This window comes from Onychomys torridus, chromosome 22 (assembly GCF_903995425.1).
Source record: "Onychomys torridus chromosome 22, mOncTor1.1, whole genome shotgun sequence".
In the NCBI taxonomy this organism is placed as follows: domain Eukaryota; kingdom Metazoa; phylum Chordata; class Mammalia; order Rodentia; family Cricetidae; genus Onychomys; species Onychomys torridus.
Window position 1 is genome coordinate 14,316,105 of NC_050464.1, and position 22,433 is coordinate 14,338,537.

Genomic DNA, 22,433 nt, shown 5'->3' on the forward strand with positions numbered 1-22,433 from the left:
TACTCATAATTTGCTTAGATATGATGCCTTCCAAATATGTTTCATGTCTTTTTGTATCTTTTCTTTTAATTTATATAAAAATATTTTTCTTACATGATATATTAATGTTTCCTCACTTTCTTTTGTTCCATGATACTCCCCATCACCCTTCCTCAGAACAACAGCCTTACGGATTCTCATTAGAAGACAATCAGGCCTCTAAAATACTTATAAATTTTAATATAATTTAATAGTATATGAAATAAAAACTAACATATAAGACTAGTACAATCCTAACACACAAGAGGAATGTTGCCCAAGAAAGCACATAATAAATAGATATGGACACAGGGACCCACTTGTTCACATTCTCAGGAACCTCATAAAAACAATAATCTAAGAGCCATAGTAAATACACAAAATACATAATATAGAGTAAATGAGAAAAAGTGAAAAGCCCTGATAGGACATTATGGTACAAGGAACCAGCATAGACACCAATGAATTTGTTTTCTATTGGCAATCTAATACTAGTTTTACAGTCTATACTTAGAAACAGTTTTTGTTTCACCAGTAAGACTCTCATAGATAAAAATAGACCTTCATTGACAATGAGTTAGTAATTAGAAATAGATACTGTGTTAGGAATAGACGAATGTGTACATTTCCCCTTTCAGCTCAAGGACCTCCTCTGGTACAGACAGGAGCAGGTCCTGTGGATGTTGCTTCTGTCTCTGTTAGATCGTATGTGAATCTACCTTGTTGATGTCGAGGGTTTTTACTCTTGGTGTCTTCTATTCCTTCTGCCTCCTACATTCTTTTTGCCTCATCTGCCATAGTGTTCTCTCTACCCTAAAGAGAAGGATTAGATGAAGGCACACAATTTAGGGCTGAGAATTCCAATGTCTCTAACTCTTATCATAAAGTCTGGCTGTGGAGCTCTGTATTTGCTCTCATGTGCTGCAGGAGGAATCCTCTATGATAATAGTGGAGGAAAGCACTGTTATATATCAGAATGTCACTAGGAGTCATTCTATTGCTATATTCCTTTAGCAGAACTGTAGAATTTGTTATTATACTAGGTCCATTTGTTGTCTAACTTCAGGTACATGGTCATGAAACAGTGACATTTTCCATTTCATGGCGTGGATCTGAAGACAAATCAGATGTTGGTTGGTTGCTCCATGTACCTCTATGACACTTCAGCACTAGCATATATTGCAAGCCGGACGTGTGTGTGTGTGTGTGTGTGTGTGTGTGTGTGTGTGTGTGTGTGTGTATGTTAAGTTTAACATATATTCAACATACTTTAGATTGCTCTGTCATTGTTTGTTTTTTGTTTTGTTTTGTTTTATTCCAGTTGAATGTTTTTCTTAGTTTGTTTTCAAAACAGAGAAAAAAAGAGGTAATGAACTGGGGTGAGTGGACATTTAAGGAGTATCTTGGGGGACAAACTATGATCACCACATATTGTACAAGAAAGAATATTTTTAAATGTTACCCTGATGGACCATGATAAATGAAGACCACCTGAGAACAGGAATAAGCAGAGTGCTCGAGAGGTCCCCAGAAATCCACAATGATATATCCTCTGTAGACTGCTGGCAGTGGTGGAGGGAGGGCCTGATCTGACCTAGTCTGGTGATCAGATGACTAAACACCCTAGCAGTTGTCTTGGAACTCTCATCCAATAACTGATGGAAGTGGATGCAGAGATCCTCAGCCAGGCCCCAGGTGGAGCTCCAGGTCTCCAACTGTCGAGAAAGGAGGGACTGCAAGAGCATGAATTGTTGAATCCAAGATTGCAAAAAGCACAGGGCCAAATAGCCAATCGAAAGAAAGCACATGAATTATGAACCAAAGGCTGTGGAGCCCCCAGCTGGATCAGGCCCTCTGGATAAGTGAGACAATTGAATAGCTTGATCTGTTTGGGAGGCTCCCAGGCTTTGAGACCGGGACCTGTCCTTGGTGCATGAGCTGGCTGTTTGGAACCTTGGGTTACACAGGGACACATGCTCAGCCTGGAAGGAGGGGACTGGACCTGCCTGTACTGAATCCACCAGATTTAAATGAGTCCCCAGGCTGTCTTGGTCCTGGAGGACATGGGAATGTAGGGGAGGGGCTAGGGGGAAGGTGGGGGTGCGGGCGGGAAGGGGGAGGACAGGGGAACCCATGGCTGATGTTTAAAATTAAAACACATAATAAAAAAATAATAATAATAAAAAATGTTATCCTGATGAACCAATTCTCAAAGATGGAATCTGGTTTGTTTTCATCTTAAACATAGTGACTGATATAATTTATCCTCAATCTTATTCTTGATAGTTTACATTGTGTAAACTGTAAAAAGACCAGTTACTGATAAATGACAACATACAAGGCATGCAGCATGTGATGTCTTACATATTTATACAAATATACATTAGACTAGAAATAAGAAGAGTCATAAACATTGTTCCCAAAGAATTATTTATCAGTTATGAAATGTTGATAAAATATAGAGGAATGGTCCTCATAAATGTGCAATAGTCACCCAATACAGAGGTTCAGCTGAAAGAATATAGGACAGTTTATCAAAATTGAAGTACTGTGAAGGACTGAGTACAGAAACACTTTAGGTATGTATGTCAAATTAGATGTGAGGACAGGTTGTACATAACCAGTTACAGCAGAGAGCTGAAAATGTTGTAGATTTAACATAAACTTTAGGTAATTGACTGCTTGGATAAGTATCTGATTAAGCAAAATCTGACATTAGCCTATAATTAAAAAATGTATTGGTCTTTCTTCTACTCTAGTATACAGCTCATCAAGCAATTACTAAAGAGTGCAATTCCTTCATGATAAAATCATATTCATTTTTTAATATGTGCTTTTCTTTATAGAAAAGGCATTCATGAACTGTAAGCTTGATGAATCCAGGAAACCTATCAAGGGCATGAAAACATATGGAAATATAGGAAATAATGTGGTGTTATAATGTTAACGTTATACAGTGTTGAAGAGGTGAAGAATACTTACACATTTCATTTATCTCTTATTTAATATTGAGAGCACAATAATATTTTCATGAATTCAAATTTCTAATTTAGAGAACTATGTAAATAATATTAGAAGATGAGAGAATAAAGACAGATATCATCAATATAATACACATAAAATCTTAAATCACTATTTTATCTGTGACAGCTGAAAGATTGGTTATAAACAGGATGGAAGACTTCCATATAAATAAGAAAAACATGGACTATGCTGTAAAATTCCCTTTTCCTTTAGAATGTCCTTTATTCCTGACATGATGAAGCACATTCCTATGTGGTCTGAACAAAATAATATGGCACTTGGGGAAAAAGATGCAACCTAGGAGTCCTGCAGTGGAAGCCAAAATGGAGAAGACTTCCATGGCTACCATGAGTTTCCCCTTGGTGCTGTGGTACACAGGGAGGAAGGTGACCCATACACTGAAAAACACCAACATGCTGAAAGTTATGAACTTAGCTTCATTGAATGTATCAGGCAAGTTCCTGGACAAGTAAGCCATAATGTAGCTCCCAAATGCCATGGAGCAGAGGTATGCCAGGACAGAATGGAAGGCAATAGTGGAGCCCTTGTTGCATGTAATAATTATGTAGCCATGTTCAGTGTAAGCATCTGACTGAATAAATGGAGGTGAGGTGCTCAGCCAAATTCCACAGACCACAAGTTGGATAAGGGTGCAGACAGGAATGATGAATTTAGGGGCCCATGAGATCATTTTCCACCTTATCTGTCTTCCTGGAACTGTGATTCTGAAAGCCAGAACCACAGTAATAGATTTGGCCAAGACTGTCGAGAGAGCCATTGGGAACAGTACTGCAAATGTACTCTGCTGCAGGATACAGGTGGCTGTGTTGGGATGGCCAATGAAGAGCAATGAACAGAGAAAACAGAAGATCAGAGTGATGAGCAGGATGTAAGAGAGAGCCTGATTGTTGGCCTTGACAATGGGAGTGTGGTGGTATTTCACAAAGACACCAAGAACACCAGATGTCAGTGCAGAGAAGATCAGGGACAAACAGGTGAGGGCCATCCCCAAAGGGTCTTCATAGGACAGAAATGTCACTGCTTTCTGGAGGCAGTGGTTCTGCTCTGTGTTTGCATAATGGTCTTCTGGACACCTCACACAATGATCCATATCTACTCAGGAATTAATTTATAGTGAGTCTCTGCTCATGTTCCCCTTTTATCTCAAGCCATTTCCCAGCAACATTTGTCTGGCATTTGCCCACTTTCCCTTTGTTCTTCCACACTCGAGTAAATCAGTCCTCCATAGTGAAAATTCTCAAGTGCGCTCTAATCAACCATTCCAGGTTGATACTGCCTATCTTCTTTGTTGCACATAAAGTGAACAAGTCTAATTTTTATATTGTTATACTTAAAATATTTCATTTAAGTGATAAAATGCATTTTTATGTATTCATATACTCTTGCTATTGAATTAAATTACATAAAACTAACTAAATAGGATCACTGAAGTGTCTGTCTTATAATGTTGTTCTCATCATCAGACTCAAATTTAGCCGTTTCCCATGTGTTTATTGAATACCCCAATGTGTTCATTCTCTGACAGTGCTTGTGGAATGAGAATTATTAGATTCTTGAAAGCTGGAAGAACTCCCTGTGTGAATCTTTTTAATCACTTCTAAGGAGAAAATATCTACTTAACAAATAGATATAAAACTATAGTTTCAGTCTTAGTTGGTCATGGAATAATGTTTGGATATTTTAATCACTTATAACTTGTGAGTTTCATCTTAAATTCAAATGATACTAATATCACTGTATTTTATACATATTTACATTAAAATATTTCTATTACATTTTTCTAATAAAATGTTCAATAATTTTGCAAAGTGGATTTTTAAATTAAAATCTATTCAATTTATCATTTTCTATTGCCTACTATAGCTTTTATTTGATTATCATTTAATTTGCTAGTGTTTCAGATGTGCCTACCTTCTACCTTCTCACTCTCAAGGTACTCTGTTTTTCCTATATCCCATGTGCTTACATCTATGCATTTGTAACTGAGCATGAAAGCTTTATAAGCACAATAATATATCTTCTTTAGTAAATGCACAGGGTGTATAAATTATGACAATTTTTTTAGAGATTCCAAATGATTCTTTTGAAGATAGATTCACCTTATTAAATAGGTTTTGAATTACAGGATTCGCTGTTTTGAAATATTTAGCACATATTTTTTAGTATTTCTCTTTCTTACTAAAGTGTCTCATTAAACTGCAGTCATGCAGTACTTGATATTGATGTTTTTAATTTCCTCCAATGAATATAAATAACATCTGCATGAACAAATGGTGTCTCCAATGTACACAAAGCCTGTTTGCACATTTAAGTTTTTGAAGGGCCTGTACAGTCAGTCTCATTATGCATATTTTAAAATTAGGCAAATTAAAGTCACCAAAAATTTGAATGTTTTAAAACTTATGAATTAATATTAAAACATCTGAGTGTTCAGGAAAACCATTATGTCATTCAAAGAATCCCAACTATTATACAAAGCAACTCATTTGATATATATGATAAAGTTGAAGAATCCTCTTTATGTTTTTCTCCATATTAAACATTGTGAGTATATGTACTCTTTATATTCACTGCTATCAATTGTCTCATGCCTGTTTTATGCTTCTTGGATATATCTTGACATAAGAATCCTCTATTATATCCACCTTTGCCTAGAAAAGATGGTCCTTCATATTCAGTGTCGTGACTTGTTCTAAGCAAAAGGGTGTGTATCTATATCTGGCTTATTTACAACACTATCATTAATGAAAGTGTTGATGTGGCATTTCAACTAGGTTCACAAGATATTAGCAGCATATCAGTTACTCTTGAGAAGGACCTGGGTTCCATTGCAAGCACTTACAGGGTGGTACATGTTACCTGTGACTCAACCTACAGGTGATCTGATGCCACATTTAACATTGAGTTGCAACAAGTAAGTACATGGTACACATACATGAATGCAGACAACACAGTCACAGATAAAACAAAATAAAAAGTCATAAAAATAAAACACTTCTAAACATGTCCATGTGTAAATTAAATACATTTCTAACACCTTTAATGAACCTATAACCATGACTGAAATTATGTAACTAAAGGCCCCAACCCTTTAAGATTTGTTAGCTATGAGATAAATATGATTTGAAATACAAGAAATGTCAGTAATTTACAAAGTTTATGCATGTGCATGGGAGTGTGTCCTGTATATGTGTGTGTGTGTGTGTGTGTGTGTGTGTGTGTGTGTGTGTGTTAAATGTTGTGCTGAAATACAGCAGACTACTCTGTGATGGGTAAAGTTGTTCTATTAAAACAACTCTACAACAATGGCTGTGCCGGATCAATAACATACACCAAGTATGAGTTTCAATGGCCAGAACATCAATTAAAATGAAGATAAAATGAACCAAAATATCTTTATTCTAACTGAAAGTAAAAGGGGACTTATCTCAAATGTTCCTTCACAGAACGTTTCAATCTGCTAAGACTTCGCAGAATATTGTTTAGAAGTGAGAAATTCCCCAGTGAGTCTGACACTTACTTGTCTCATTGGAAATCTCATTATCTGGACAAGGAGTGCAATCATAGCAGCAGACAGTCTTGCCCTCCTGGGGAGATTTTCTGAATCCTGGAACACAGCTCTTACTGCACGCAGAGCAGGGAAGCTAGGAAGTATATATAGAAGAGAACATACTCAGGAATGTACTATTTTAAAACAATAAAACTGTTGTTTTTCCATATTGAACAATCATATAGGAAGTTTTTATATTTATTATTTGCAGGTTGCAGATTCTTTTTTGATGCATTGCTTATCATTTCAATGTAGTGTACCCTATGAAGTTCAATTTGTTTCAACAATGATTCAAAGACAACAGAAACCTGAAGGATTGTGGAACTATAAATGGAAGGAAAAAAGGAGACATTGGTTTAATGAGGACATATCATAGGGGCAATTGTAATATCATACTGATCCTAGTCTGTAGTTCCTCACAGCTGGAGTGAGCAACTTTGTTTTGCAGTGGTGTTGCTTAATTTACATTTGTCAACTTGACAGGATTCACAATTATCATATAAACAAATCTTTGTGACTTTCTATGTAAGATGATCTTGTTATGGCACTTGAAGTAGGAAGATATAGTCTATAATTAGGTAGCAACATTTCATTGGCTGTTGGTAAGGACTGAAAGAAAAACGAAATGGAAAGTGAAGAGCAGATATCATGTATACCTACTTCCTGACTAAAAGTACAACATGAATCACTTTCTCAGGCTCTTGCCAACATGATTCCCTTAATCATTATCAAGTGCTCACCCCAAATGTGAATCAAGCAAAACCTATGTTCTTAAGGTATTTTGTGATGCATAGACAAATTGCTTCCTTTTCAGCAGCAACACAAGTGATTAAACAATGCATATGTGTTATCTATGTTAATGTGTATTGCCAGGTGCCTGGAATCAAAATACCCATGCACTCATATTTCCTAATCTGGCAGTTTAATTAATGCTTTTGTTAGTTGGTTTCAGTGCAGGGATTAAATCTTAATAAATGAATACCATATTAAAACTGCAAATAAATGCCCATAGAATAAAGTATGAAAAAATAAACAATTCCATTACCCAGAATAAGGAAACAGAATCTTCCTCAGATGACACTATTTCTGTACATTGAGAAGGGCACTGAGTAAGGAAACAACAATCATTGCATCCACAAACACATGTTTATTGACATAGAGATCAAAGCAATGAGATAAGATCCAGCCCACCTCTGTAAATACTATCGCCCATTGTATCATATGGTCAGACAAAAACAGTTCCTGCCCTTCTGGAGCTTTTGGAGAAAATGTTCCAACTTTCATCTTTTTTCTGAGGCTCTCTGGAAAATTCCAGATGTTTATGATATCATATTCTGCATCTAATTTCCTTTGTGAATCCAAAACCACAGTGTTTCCAGCACCATTTTTGAAATGTATATTCTTGAGAAAAGGATGAAGCTAAAAGACATGCATAATCTGATGATGAAATAATTCTCAGAAAATTTCAATGGAACTTGATTAAGCAATGGGTCTCATTGATCTCAATCTCTAGCATGAATTACAAGCTATATTAAGCTATCCACATTTTAATGAAGACCAAAAATGAATATATCATGTTTCTATACCACAGTTTCAAAAGAAAGATTTGACACATACACATAAACAAACAAACAGAAAGATTTAATTAATGAATGTTGATTCAAGAAAATGTCCACAGTTTTACATGATAGTAACATCTGAAAATTTAAGTAATCTACTCAAATTTTCAGTTTGTCAATGGACTTTTTATGTCCAAAATGTATTCAAGTGATCAGTTAGGTAACATAACCTTAGCTTCATAATGTAATGTATAAAGATCTAGTAGCATTTTAAAATTTAGAATCGAGTTCTCCTATTTCTATTATGAAATATACTTAAAGGTATTTGGGTTTCAATTGAGTATATTATCATGAGAAGATTCTGAGGTTAATTGTAACACAAAGTAGATATGACATAGAAACATTTTAACCATGAAATTGCCATCCAGTCATCATGAACAATGACACATGCTTTTGTAAGGATGTCTAGATGATAAATCACATATAGTCTCATAGGTGCATTTTGGCAAAATATGCCACAGTGTACAGTAATGTCCTGAGTGCTTTTATTAAACATCAATATGTCATAGCAATTTTGATAAAATATACAGGAAGAGAAATTACCTCCCAAGGGAAGGTATATACCTCCCCATTTCCATGAGGCTGACTTTGTACTTGTTTGAGTATCATCCCATGGAGACTGTGAGCCACAGCATACACAGAATTATATAAATTGTAACTCTCTTCACTCATGTCCATTTCCCAAACATTTTTAGGCAACATTTCCAAAGAAGCATTGGGTAGACAGTTACCCAAAATTTTACAATCAGGCACAGAAAAAGAACAATTGAAGTATGCGTTCCAGAACTTAGCAAGAAAATAGTCTTCTGGGTACTTGGAAGGGTTGTACGTCTGGATAAACTTCCTAAATTCAGAAACCTCAGTATTGTGATGTGCAAATATGAGACTGCCATGGAATGTATCAAATATGAGAGATTTAGTAAGAGAAGTTTCATCCCATTGTGACTTCAGGACCCAGACTTTTGTGTTTAATAGATGTGCTGCTATAATCATAATTGCACCATGTAAGGATTCATGGTCACCATAAATGATAACCACATTTGCAGGTGATTTCTCAATCTTCTGGTGAGTTTTTATGGAAGGTTCATAGTAGGAGGTAATTGGGATGTCTGGAATCATTTCTACAAAAGCTAAACACACTCTGTTCCTGTCCATCTCTTCTCTCAATTCTGATAGACTCTCAGCTCCGGTGTGGTCATCCATGAGAACCAGTCCCACCCAGGTCCAGCTGAAATGAACCATCAAAAGGACAATGCCATGTGAGAGAGATGTGTCCCTGGGTGCTGTCTGATAGAGAGAAGTGAACTGGCTTCTGTCACTCAGGATAGTGTCAAATGGCCCAAAAGTAAGCTGAAGGAAATTTCAGATAGGAAACATGAGTGAAGACATTGACAGAGAACACACTCTTAAAGTTAAGTTGGCACTTGGGATTGGTATAGTCTAACTTATTCTCATGGTGTGATAAACCCCCATCTTTTTTCCTAAGACAATTATCAAGAATTCCTCACAAGACAGAATTTCCTAAACACCCTCTACAGGCTCCAACCTATTCCTCCTCTCTGTCTCAGGCAAAGTATATGGGGCTGCATTACCAAATGCCTGATTTGTTTTCTTTGATTGATGAATGACACAACCTCACTTCCTTACATTTGAAAATATCTGAAATGTGTGCAGTTTAATGCAAGTTTCTTGTTCCCTCACAGCCATGTCCCTCACCTGTGGATACTTGTAGAGATTCAGCAGTCTCCCAATAATTGCAGATGTTGCCCATGATGTTCCTGTAAGTAAAGCAGCACTCTTCTCACTTCTACATTCATAATTAGGACGTACTTTTTCAAATCCTGTGAGGCAAGCCAAAGCTTCCCAAAGAGTAGTCCCTTGATTGCTATTGACATTATAGAGATGAAATCCTAGAGATGTGTTGGGTAAAATGTAAATGTTTCTGTTGATCTCCTCAATGGCGAATATGAAGGCCAAAGAAAACTGGTAGTTCCTCACCTTGTACCTAAGGAGGGATTAACATTATTTATGAATGGAACTCATATTATACTATTTACCAGTATGATCTCATAACTTCTTTGTTATATATCTACAAACAATTTTCGTTGTCATGGTAATGGTTATAATTTAAATGCCAGGGTATATAGTAAGTGGTGATTTAATTACCTAAAAGTCTCATATGGGTCTAAAATTTCAGGACAGGAAAATTGATTTGAACTCATATTACCTGTGCAATCTTCTGGTAAGTAAAGACACATACAAACACCCCTAATTCTTTGATGCTTTCACCAGCAGATGGTAACTTCCATCCTTTATGGCTACCCTAATGTGTACTATAAAACCCCAGATACCCCACAACACATTCACTCTGTCTTTAGAGGGAGAGACTGCAACATTTCATTTGTTGTAGTTAAAATCAATGATGTTTATGGTATTGCTAACTGTTTTGCATGCATCCCAAAGCAACATTTAGGTCTGAACCTGGGAGGGGTTTGAGATACCCCCATGCAAGCACATATTGTTGACCAACTTTTATTTCTACCAGTGCCATCTCCTTTTCTTTTTCTGAGAACCAAATAAAAAAAATGACAAGGAGAGTGAGTGAGCTCCTTATGGTTTAATAGCCTACAGTCATGAATCAAACCCTCTGGGTTTTTCTCAGATTTTTGTATTTTACCTCATCTGCCAGCCTCTTTTTTTTATCCCTTCACTATGTTCTTACCTCCCAAGAAAAATGGATTACACTAGAACCTTGAATACCCTGTTTGCAGATTTTGGACCTTCAGAAAATATCAGACCTCTAATGTATTTATTTTGTAATTCTTTATGTTTTGTTTTCTTTTGTTTGGCTTTTACATTAATAGGCTTTACCTGATATATTTACTGGCTTCTAAATAGACATAATTGAAATTCACAGATACCAACAGACACTCTAAAGATTGGTATTGCCAATTAGTGACAAGCTTCATCTAGAAAAGTGGTACTATAGTAGGCTCAACAGCGTCTAACTGCTAATTCTGACTGGGAAGTCCAAGCCAATTTTCCTCTAACTAAGATAAAATGGCCTCTCATGTTCATGCTGCTTTGTTCTCTGAGTGTCTCCCTTTGTTTCTGCCCAGACTAACAACATGTTTATTAAAGATTGCTATGTTGTTCCTCTTTTACAATGAAAGTGATAAAAATTTAAACTCAACATGCTTTAATCAAAAATCTTAGTTCATTAGAATTTGTCATTTTGTGTTATGTATGTAGAGATTACTCATATGGAATTATCATTTGTTGTTCATATCATATATTTAATAGCAAAATGATTATAAGTAAATGCTTTTGTCACTAAAACTGAGGACTTTGGCCTCATTCATTTTGTTCATAGCAATACTATAATTACAAATTACTATTAAATTCAAATACTTATTTAATCAGTATGAACACATAGCTAAAATATTTAAAAATGACTATGTTATTGAACAGTTCTTTTAAACATTTAACCTGAGGTTTTACATATAAACTTAATGTATATATATATATATATATATATATATATATATATATATATATATATATTTGTTTTTCGAGATAGGGTTTCTCTGTATAGTTTATTCTGGAGAGGATATGGAGCAAGGGGAAATCTCCTCCACTGCTGGTGGGAATGCAAGCTTGTACAGCCACTTTGGAAATCAATATGGCACTTCCTTTGAAAATTGGGAATCCATCTCTCCCAAGACCCAGCTGTAGCACTCTTGGGCATATACCCAAAGAATGCTCAATCATACCACAAGGGCATTTGCTCAGCTATGTTCATATCAGCATTGTTTGTAATAGCCAGAACCTGGAAACAATCTAGATGCCCTTCAACTGAAGAATGGATAAAGAAAACATGGTCCATATACACAATGGAGTACTACTCAGCAGAGAAAAACAATGACATCATGAGGTTTTCAGGCAGATGGATGGATCTAGAAAAATTAATCCTGAGTGAGGTAACCCAGACTCAGAAGGACAAATAAGGTATGTACTCACTCATAGGAGGATACTAGATGTAAAATAAAGATGACTAGACTGCTACACAAAGACCCAAGGATCACCCAATGACAGAAAGACCCAAGGATCACCCAATGACAGAGAAATGGATGAGATCTACATGAACAACCTGGACGACAGTAGGAGTAATAAAGGGCAAGATTTGAGGGAAAGAAAGCTTAGGGGAGAAGGAGATCTCAGGTGGATCAAGAACAGAAAGGGAGAACGAGGAATAACAGACCATGATAAATGAAGACCACATGAGAACAGGAATAGGCAGAGTGCTGGAGATGTCCCCAGAAATACACAATGATATATCCTCTGTAGACTGTTGGCAGTGGTGGAGGGAGGGCCTGATCTGACCTAGTCTGGTGATCAGATGACTAAACACCCTAGCAGTGGTCTTGGAACTCTCATCCAATAACTGATGGAAGTGGATGCAGAGATCCTCAGCCAGGCCCCAGGTGGAGCTCCAGGTCTCCAACTGTCGAGAAAGCAGAGGGACTGCAAGAGTGTGAATTGTTGAATGCAAGATTGCAAAAAGCTCAGGGACAAATAGCCAATCGAAAGAAAGCACATGAATTATGAACCAAAGGCTGTGGAGCCCCCAGCTGGATCAGGCCCTCTGGATAAGTGAGACAATTGAACAGCTTGAAGGGTTTGGGAGGCATCCAGGCTGTGGGACCAGGACCTGACCTTAGTGCATGAGCTGGCTCTTTGGAACCTTGAGCTTACACAGGGACACATGCTCAGCCTTGAAGGAGGGGACAGGACCTGCCTGTACTGAATCCACCAGGTTTAAATGAATCCCCAAGGGTGTCCTGGTCCTGGAGGACATGCATGGGAATGGAGGGGAGGGGCCAGGGGGAAGGTCGGGTTGGGGGCAGGAGGGGGGAGGACAGGGAAACCCATGGCTGATGTATAAAATTGAAATATATAATAATAATAATAATAATAATAATAATAATAATAGTAATAGTAATTTAAAGGAAAATGTGATATATATACATATACATATATATATATACATAGAGAGAGAGAGAGAGTTTATGAATGCATCTGCAGTAATAATTACTTTAATGATTATGTGGATTTTTTCAACAGTAAACTTGATTAAAAATAAATGAACAAATATGTGTTTGAAGGTCCAACATGGTGATTTTATCCTATTAAGTAAAATACAACAAACTACCACTTTCAATTCTGTTATACCAGAATGAGCACACCAAGACTTTTTAAATGTTAATATACCTTTAAAAATGAGATGACTTGATGGTAAATTTAAAACTTGGGATGAGGATATCTATCTATGTAATGATAAAGTACCTTAATACGTAGTGAGTAGAGAATTTTCAGTGTGACTGTATCTGGGTCACCCACTATCTTATCAGAAAGACAATCTTCATTTTCTGTAAATAAGTATTTTGAATTAATGGATTCTGTGTGGTGAACATTGATGTAAATGAAACTTGGTGTCAATGGGAATTTAAAAAGAAGGGATAGACATTACGTTAGACCTCTCCATTGAAAGAATATTCTCACAATAGATAGCAAATTTATTTGGTAACTTCCTATTTCCCATGGGGTTTTCATTTGGAAATGAATCAGAGCAAAAGGAAATATGATTGTAAGTCAATTTGCCAAGGAATGGAGTTGTGATGACTTTTCTTGCTTACCAACTTGACTAAATATAATCTCAATTTTAGAGGTCAGGAAGCATCCTTTTAATGCAGATATTGTAGATATTTCATAATCAAGATCTTGAGACAGAAAGACATACCTTTAGTGAAGATCTAATTCTGATGGACACCTGTACAAGGAAAAGGGGAAAGGAAGCTTTTGCTTTGTCTGCTTGCTATCACCCCACGAATAAGTCCATTCTTTTACTTGAATTAGAACCTTCTTTGGCTGGATTCCAGAAAATATATCAAGATATGTGGCTTTTATTTACTTAACTGTGACACTTATATTGATCCTTTACAACAGGTAATCACAGAAGTATATGTATATATGCTAACATGTGTAAAGTAAAATGTAAAAAAAATTCATTGAGCAATAATTAACAAATAGTAACTATAAGGCAATCCTGGTAAAATAAACTTTAATATATAGAATGATAATGTTACAGATAATATATGTAAATAGAAAAATACAATATCATTCATAGGATTTGAAAGCTGTTTTCTGAAACTTAAAGTACATTATATAATTCAAATTCAACACACATACATACAAACACACAAACTCATGCCTTTGAAGAGCTAGAAAAGAAATTAGCATTTTCTCATCATAAAGAAATGGCTAATATTTTGAAGAAATGTATATCTAGTTATGTATTCATGTTGAAATAAATATAAATAAATGTATACTGAAAAATAAAATTTAAAAGTGATTTAAAATTATGAAACATTAGAGTTACAACAAAAAACAAACAAAAAAAGGTAAGAACCTCATTCATAGTGAAAGAAAATCCCTAAAACAGAATGAATACTTCTTTAAATGAGGTCAGAAGCAGAACAAATGTTCCATATGCCATTTTATTTCCATTTAAAAAATTTCATGGGACTCAAAAATGATTTCCATAACATCTCTATGCATTTTCATGCCTATGTGCAGAAAATAATTTTTGTCTTTGCCAACAGACTTACAAATGCTTATGGTTAGATTTATTCATGATAACCACTATATTGATGTAAGATGGTACTTAAACCTAATAGTTGTGGTTTCCTTTAAACACTAAAGAAACAACCATATTTCTTTTCACAAAGGAGACAGAGTAAGCATTTTGTCATAGAGGGCTGATATCCAAATTATATTTAAAAAAAACTCAGAAAACTAAATATAAAAAATAAATATTCAATTAAAATCGCATACAGTCTAAATAGAAAATTCTCAACAGATGAATCTCAAATGGTTGGGAATCACTTAAAGAAATGTGCAACCTTCTTAGCCATTATGGAACCGCATATCAAAAAACACTAGAATTCTATCTTAACTTTTCTGAATGGCTAAGATAAAAAACCTCAACTGACAGCTCAAGATGGTGAGGATGTGGAGCAAAGGGAATTTCTCCATTGCTTGTTGGAGTGCAAATTTGTACAACCATTTTGGAAATCGCTATGGTGGTTTCTCAAAAACTGGGAATAGATCTACCCCAAGACTCAACTATAACACTCCTGGAAATACACCCAAAGGCCCTACACCATATGACAAGGAAACTTGGATAACTATGTTCTCAGAAGCTTAATTCATCATAGCTATGAATTGAAACAACATAGATGCCCTTAACCTGAACAACAGATTAAGAAAATGAGGTACATTAACATAATGGAGTATTTTTGGTTCTTAGAAACAGAAACATCATGAAATTTGCTGACAGTTAGGTGGAACTAGAGAAGATCATCCTGGATGTGGTAACCTGGACCCTAGAAAACAATCATGGTTTGTGTTCACTTATAAGTGTATATTAATCATAAAGGATAACCATGCTTCAAGCCACAGACACAGAGAAGATAAGTAATAAGTAGGTTCAAGGGTGAGGGTGAGAAACATGCATTTGTTTCATATTCTGAACACAACAAATACACTCATATAGTTAAAATGGCATTTGACTTGTCATGTCAATTGTACACTGAGGTAAATGTGAAAAAATGATGTCACACATGACTAGAGACTGTCTGTAATCATGTAGAGCGGATATTATTGTCCATTCACAAAATTACTTTAAAATGCACCTTACCAGGATCTAGGCATCCTGCTCATATTCATAAGCAGAATTAATCTGAAAGGATAAATATTTTTTTGAAATACATATATAAATGTATAAAAAATTGGAAATATATACATAAGTGTATGTCTACATACCCATAAATATATATCCAAATATATGGATATATATTTATATATCCCATATGCTTATCATTTTTAAAACTAGAACCATATAAAAGTAAAATAAATTTAGAGAATAATTCACAAAAATTACTGTAATGAGTTATATTCCTGGCCACACATTCTATGTTATTTTCTTATGCTTATCAGGAAGAACATGAACATGTGCATCCTATTAAAATATGAGGAAAATTAAACTAGAGGGTAAACCAAAATAATAATACTTTCTTCATGTAGTCACATAGATACACACTTATGAATGGATATCAGTCACCATAATTGCTTTATCTGTTTCAGAAGAGTTGTCAAAATATACTAATATCTACCAATATTTCCCCTCTGATTATGTCTCCTATGCTATATTCCCCATGCTGAAGACTAAGCAATTCATCTAGCTTTCAATAAAAACACAGTCATATCACAAGGACTGAAATTCATTGTCACTCCTAATTGTCTATATTCTGATTCTGACTCTACCTGAACTTTGCTCTGCATTTCCATTTTACAGTATTGTGTTACAAATTAGTATAAGACATCGTCCTCCATGTTAGATCCTATGAATCTTACAACCACAGAAAAATATGCATGGAATAAAATGGATCTTACTTCCTTCACAAAGAATTATGTGTAGGCATTTCCCTTCAGCAGAGTCCAAGAACTTCTTTTAACCTTTCCGCCACTGTCTTCTGCTCTTTACAAAACTAACTTAGACACTACCCACTGAGTATCAGCATCTATGTGACCTCCAGAATATATCTGTACCAGTTGTAAATAATTATAAACATAGGAATGAAATGTATGAAATGGTACAAATTAACAGAATCTAAAAAGCATACTAATCAAAATTATAAATAAAAAATTGTAATTCATTTTGAACACATTTAAAAAGAAGAAGACCAAGTTTCAAATTCTCATATTCTGACTTGCTAATCATCAGTATCTGCCACAGGCAGGCCCTGTCACTTCACCATCACACAAAGACTCTGTATTCACTTCAAAGAATGCCTTCATGTCTTCTCAAAGGAGAACAACTACCCTTGTAAGTGGCCCAAAACAATGAGTCAAGTTGTATGATATTCCATCTGCATTGAAAGCCATGATAATGTCCCACCATTGGACAGATAAAAGCAAAGTAGAGCAACATACAGAGATTCAGAGTATCAAATGGATAAAATAAAAAAAAAATAATTAAAACAATCTCTTTTTCTTTGAGAGAAGATAAAAGGAAACATGAAGACACACCTGAAAAAGAGTTTTATGAGTACAAAAGTGAAAATGACAGAATTGGAAAAAATTAAAATCTTGTGAATTCAAACTTACTTGAGGATGATAAAATCTGAATAATGAAAAGACATACATTTTAAAAGTACTTACTGGACCATAATCTGTTTTTGAGGACTAAAATCACTTGGTGTGATGTCAAAGACATAAAAAAGTGGAACAAGGGCAGCAATCAGCACATTTCCATCATGATATAAATGACGTTGTACTTTTGAATGGCACTGAGTAGCATCGAAGGAGGACAAAGGAACAAGAGACTGCAGGAGCCAGAGAAGAAAAATCAAAGAGACCATTATAAAATAGAAGTGTCTACCACACTGTAAGCATGGGGTACAGGGCTCCCAATGTGTTCAGCAGCTATATATAATGCTCATATTATTGGGAAAACAAAAGTTTGCAATACTGTTGGTGTCTGAAGTCATCATTCTAATCACATACACTTTTTGACATGTTCCATCTACACTCCATGGAGAATTTGAAAACCTTTCTTCTCTGAGACTTTCCATCTGAGACCTGGCATCCAAGATAAAAACAAACTTCAAAAGACATTTGGGATCTTCTTTAGCCACAGGCCCCATGATTTCATCTAAGAGGACAGACATCAAGACCCCGGGGATGAGGCTTCGTGAATAGACATTCCCAGAGCTCTCTACCACAAAAGTTACATGAGAAAGTGACTCAGGATGATGCAAAGACCATGTAAGGGAGGATGTCAAGGGAGATGAGGGGGAAACATCCTAAAAATATGTGCCAAACAGACTGGCCCAGTGAAAATTAGTAGTTCATCCTGCTCTTTAAAACTTTTAAAATTGGGTTGGGGATTTAGCTCAGTGGTAGAGTGCTTAAGTGTAAGGCCCTGGGTTCACTCCTCAGCTCAAAAAACAAACAATCAAAAAAAAAACTTTTAAAATTTCCAGCCTAACTTTTGCCAATATCCTGGAGGAATCTCAAACCATTTTTTTCTATAAATCTTGCATGACTACATACCAATATTTCTTTTATGTCTTCCTATACTCTAAAATGTTTTTTGTCTCAATCCTGGGAAACTGACAGGCTGAATTCATGAATTCCACATCAATGCTTCAGTCAATGCTGTGATTAGGTATTCTGTTTACTGTTTGAACTCTGATCTACTGGGCTATTGTGTATTCTTTCCAGTGTTGAATCATTCATTTAATATAAAATCCTGATACCCGCTACATCCAGAGAAAGACATTCAGCAACTATTTTTTTCTTTGAATGTGGAGTCCTGAAAACAAAGCCTCCCCAACTTTCCATAATAAATAAATTAATTAATTAAATGATAGATTATATACTACATACAACATGTATAAAATGCTTATTCAGAATACTTAAAATGAGGTTTATCTGAAGAGCAGAAAGGTAAATAATTGTGACTATAAAGTCTGAAAAAATTATCATGCACACATAAACCTAACATCTCATGCATAGCTTCACATGGGTTCCTTTCTACCAGTTTACAGACCCTAAGTGGCAAAGTTGAATGTATCATCTAGCTTCTAACCTGAGCAATGCCTCACACCTCCACTATACATCTGCTATGTGTTAAAGAACAAGCTCTGGATGCAACAATGTCATTTGTGACTGTCACAGAGACCTGAAGTTTCATTATATTAAAAAAGGTTATAAATGACGCTAGACTTGTATTTCCCAGAAGGCTCGGTTAAGCCTCTAAGCACCTATACCTAAGACTCCTGATTAAAATTGTTTATTTTATGAGGTGATCAGTGTGTATAAGGCCATTATTGTTGGCCTTGATGTGGATGGAAAGACCAACAGGCGAGAAAGAGAACAAGGAGTATAGGACTACTGATACTTCATGACCTGACTCACAGAAAAACATAATCACTTTTATTCAGAGGTTCAGAGTATAGCATGCCAGTTTGAATTTCTGTATTCCTGAGCTGTGGGAGAATAGATTGCTCACATTTTACAACACTCGTGTTTTGCTTGGTACTGGGCTGGTGCAAATTATTTTCAGCAAACATTCTCCTGAGTAATTTAAAACATGCCATATCATTCTTCTGTATTACTGATATATTTTTTATTCTCATTTATTAATTTATTATCTGATATTTGGTATTTCATATTAGCACTAGTACTTAATATCCCTTCCCTTGATCTGCCAACATATTTTTATATTATAGTTTATATGTCAGTATTATAGAAATCAAAACACCTTATATTTTCATTACAGGTGGAAAGAAATATGGAAATTTGAACAAAATGGACACTGAGATGAGAAAGACTTAGAAACTGTGATGGAGAACAAAGATCTTTAGTTACACTTTATAAAATATAATTAGTTTTTTATTAGCTTATAAAGTAATGTGTTTGCCTAGACTATTTCCACAGGAGCTTAGATTTCACTGATTCCTCTCCACATATTATACCCCTATCCACATTGTTGGAACACTATTCTGCCCCATTATACATACCTTCTTCCATTTTAAATTTGTTCTCTTTCCACTACTTTCCTTAAAGATTTGTGATGTTCCATGGGGAGACTATTCTTGTACTATAAGAATTACCTACCATTTCCCCCTTTGAACTTTATATAACTAATTTTATACTGAAGCAAGACATCAGGAATGAGATTTTCAAAATACTTTTAACTTATGAATCTCTAACACTATTTCCCAAATGCATGCTCTTTCAAGTAGCATGGGCTTAAATTCTGATATTTTGGAAGTCTGTATACAAAACTGAACAACAACTCAGCAATGTGTTTCCCATGGCAGGTATTATGGTTTTTGTTAGGTGGTCTGTTACTCTTTAGAGGAGTCTTCCATCAAATGGAAAATTTCCATATGAACTACTTTTATATATTTATACATTGACTTACATGCATTGTGCATATTTTGTACAGGTATTTAATAATATGTTTTCTTTTGAAGTTAGCACAGATCCTAGAAGTCATTTAGCCTTCTTCAACCCCCTTCTCTATTTGCCCCCCTGTCCATCCCAACTACAGCTCCCTCATCCTGGATGAGCATATGAATTCACATTAATTGTGACAGCATGCACAAGGCTTATATAAACACAGGTGTGAACAAACCCTGTATTGAGAAGGAGGTAGTAATAAAGTCCTACCACTAGCTCAGGAACTACTGTCTTTTGATACTTGCTCAGGGAGAAGTAGTATGGATTTTCTTAGGTTTGATATCCACAGTACCTCAACTATTTTCCATGTGATTACCAAGCAACCCAGACATAAATGGACAAGACTTATTTATTTGATGTTTGAAAAATAGGGCATAAAGTTAGTCTCATAAAGAGGGTTTGATCTAGAGTCCCTAGATTGAGAGGATAAAAATTTAAAAAAAATCACTGACTAAATTCACAAAGGTAAAATAAAAATAAATAAGGATTTTTTGTTTGTTTATTTGTTTGTTTGTTTTTGTTTTTCGCGACAGAGTTTCTCCGTGTAGCTTTGTGCCTTTCCTGGAACTCACTTTGGAGATCAGGTTGGCCTCGAACTCACAAAGATCCTCCTGCCTCTGCCTCCCAAGTACTGGGATTAAAGGCATGTGCCACCAATGTCCAGCTTGGAATTTCTTGATTTTAGGTCAAACCTGGTGAGTTAAAGATGCAGTCACATTTTTTTACAAAGCTACTGTCATTGGTAAAGAGATTAACATCATTAAACAGAAAACTTATACTCTGCACAATGATAATATTTAAAATATTTAGGGTCATGACAGAGTAACCCTGTCTCGAAATACAAAAAAACAAAACAAAACAAAAAACAGCACGTATAAAAGACACAAAATGAAAAAAAGACAATTTCTTTAAAATATATTTGACTGAAATTTTTTATGATATAGGTAGATCCTTGCAAGAGAGTGAAAAAATATAGACATATTCTCAAGGATTATCACAGAGAGATTACTGTAACTTTGACCTATGCACCAGGCCTCATTTGAATATTGTAGCAGTACATGTCAGAATTTTAGAAATGGTTTTGTGTTACAGGAAGCAAAAGGAGTTGTAAACATGAGGGATCCAAGGAAGCTCGCAGCAACGGTTCATAATTCACTGACAAGTGGTGTGAGGAATGCCATAGTCGTGTAATGAGGCCCTGAAGTGATATTGCCTCTGGGATGCCTTTTGTTGAGGAAAACAATATGAATGGTGTGGTGCTGATCCAAAATTGGGATAATGTGTGATACAGAAGTTTATCTGAGGTTCTGACACACACTAGTGGGGACTATATTATCTCAATACTACTTTTGAATGTTGGATGTAGATCTGGACTTCAGGGTCTTTGCTCAGTGGTGATTTTCCTGGCTTTAATTCAATTTTTTGTGGAACCTAGGTTCTGGAGATATATGGAGGCTCTAGGACTTTTGAAAGTTTGGACCTGTGTAATGCAAGTGGGTTAATTATTCACAGACATTTGGAGAGTCTATTGACCTCAGGCTCTGGCCTTCAGTCTCAGGTTTCTTGTCCTGTACTATGTCCTCTAATGTGCACCTCTTGACCTTAAAATAATGCTCCCTCCACTTCAGTACCCACTGTTGCAGTGAGCACAATTGTGGATAACTTTATACTCCCCTAATATTGCTAGAACTGTAACTGCCACATCCTCTAGTTCTTACAAGAAATTATGCCACAATCAATCCATCTATGTAAAAAAAGCTTTTATTCATAAAATTATTTGTTTCAGTTTTATGAATTATTTATTTTGAAGGTATAATGATGTAATGATTTTAGCAAATTTTTAATCTCCAATGTATTTCAAGTTCATCAGAAAAATGTCAATAGTGACACAACTGTGAAAATCAACTTCAGAACATCATAGGCAATTATTTGTTTTTCAGTATGTTCTGAACAATGCTTATTTCTCAAATGTGTATGACATTCTCCACTAAATTCTATTGCCTGTGGTGTCCTTTAAGTCTTTTGAGGACTATGGTAGAGACTAACCCTTAAATATTTCCTATGCAGCATGGTGTTTCTTGCACTCAAAAGGTCTAGAGGAATACAGG

General features: G+C 35.4%; 1 protein-coding gene across 1 annotated transcript; it reads right to left on the reverse strand.

Moving 5' to 3' along the window:
* Nucleotides 1–3,226: 3,226 nt before the first annotated feature.
* On the reverse strand, nt 3,227–17,714 carry LOC118572625 (vomeronasal type-2 receptor 116-like). Its single transcript, XM_036172350.1, has 6 exons — nt 17,515–17,714; nt 9,949–10,237; nt 8,776–9,582; nt 7,805–8,032; nt 6,584–6,707; nt 3,227–4,155 (listed from the first exon to the last, which is right to left on the reverse strand). Exons 1-6 carry the CDS (start codon nt 17,712–17,714, stop codon nt 3,227–3,229), a joined length of 2,577 nt encoding a protein of 858 aa, XP_036028243.1.
* Between the last annotated feature and the right edge of the window lie 4,719 nt (nt 17,715–22,433).

What these genes read in the sequence shown, in the direction of transcription:
- LOC118572625 (XM_036172350.1), bottom strand. Translation starts at nt 17,714, where the DNA reads ATGGTCTCTTTGATTTTTCTTCTCTGGCTCCTGCAGTCTCTTGTTCCT. An exon ending in TATATACCTTCCCTTGGGAG is followed by an intron (nt 8,033 to 8,775) that starts GTAATTTCTCTT and finishes CATGTCTTTTAG; the next exon opens with CTTCATCCTTTTCTCAAGAA. An exon ending in TGAGATTTCCAATGAGACAA is followed by an intron (nt 4,156 to 6,583) that starts GTAAGTGTCAGA and finishes ATTCCTGAGTAG; the next exon opens with ATATGGATCATTGTGTGAGG.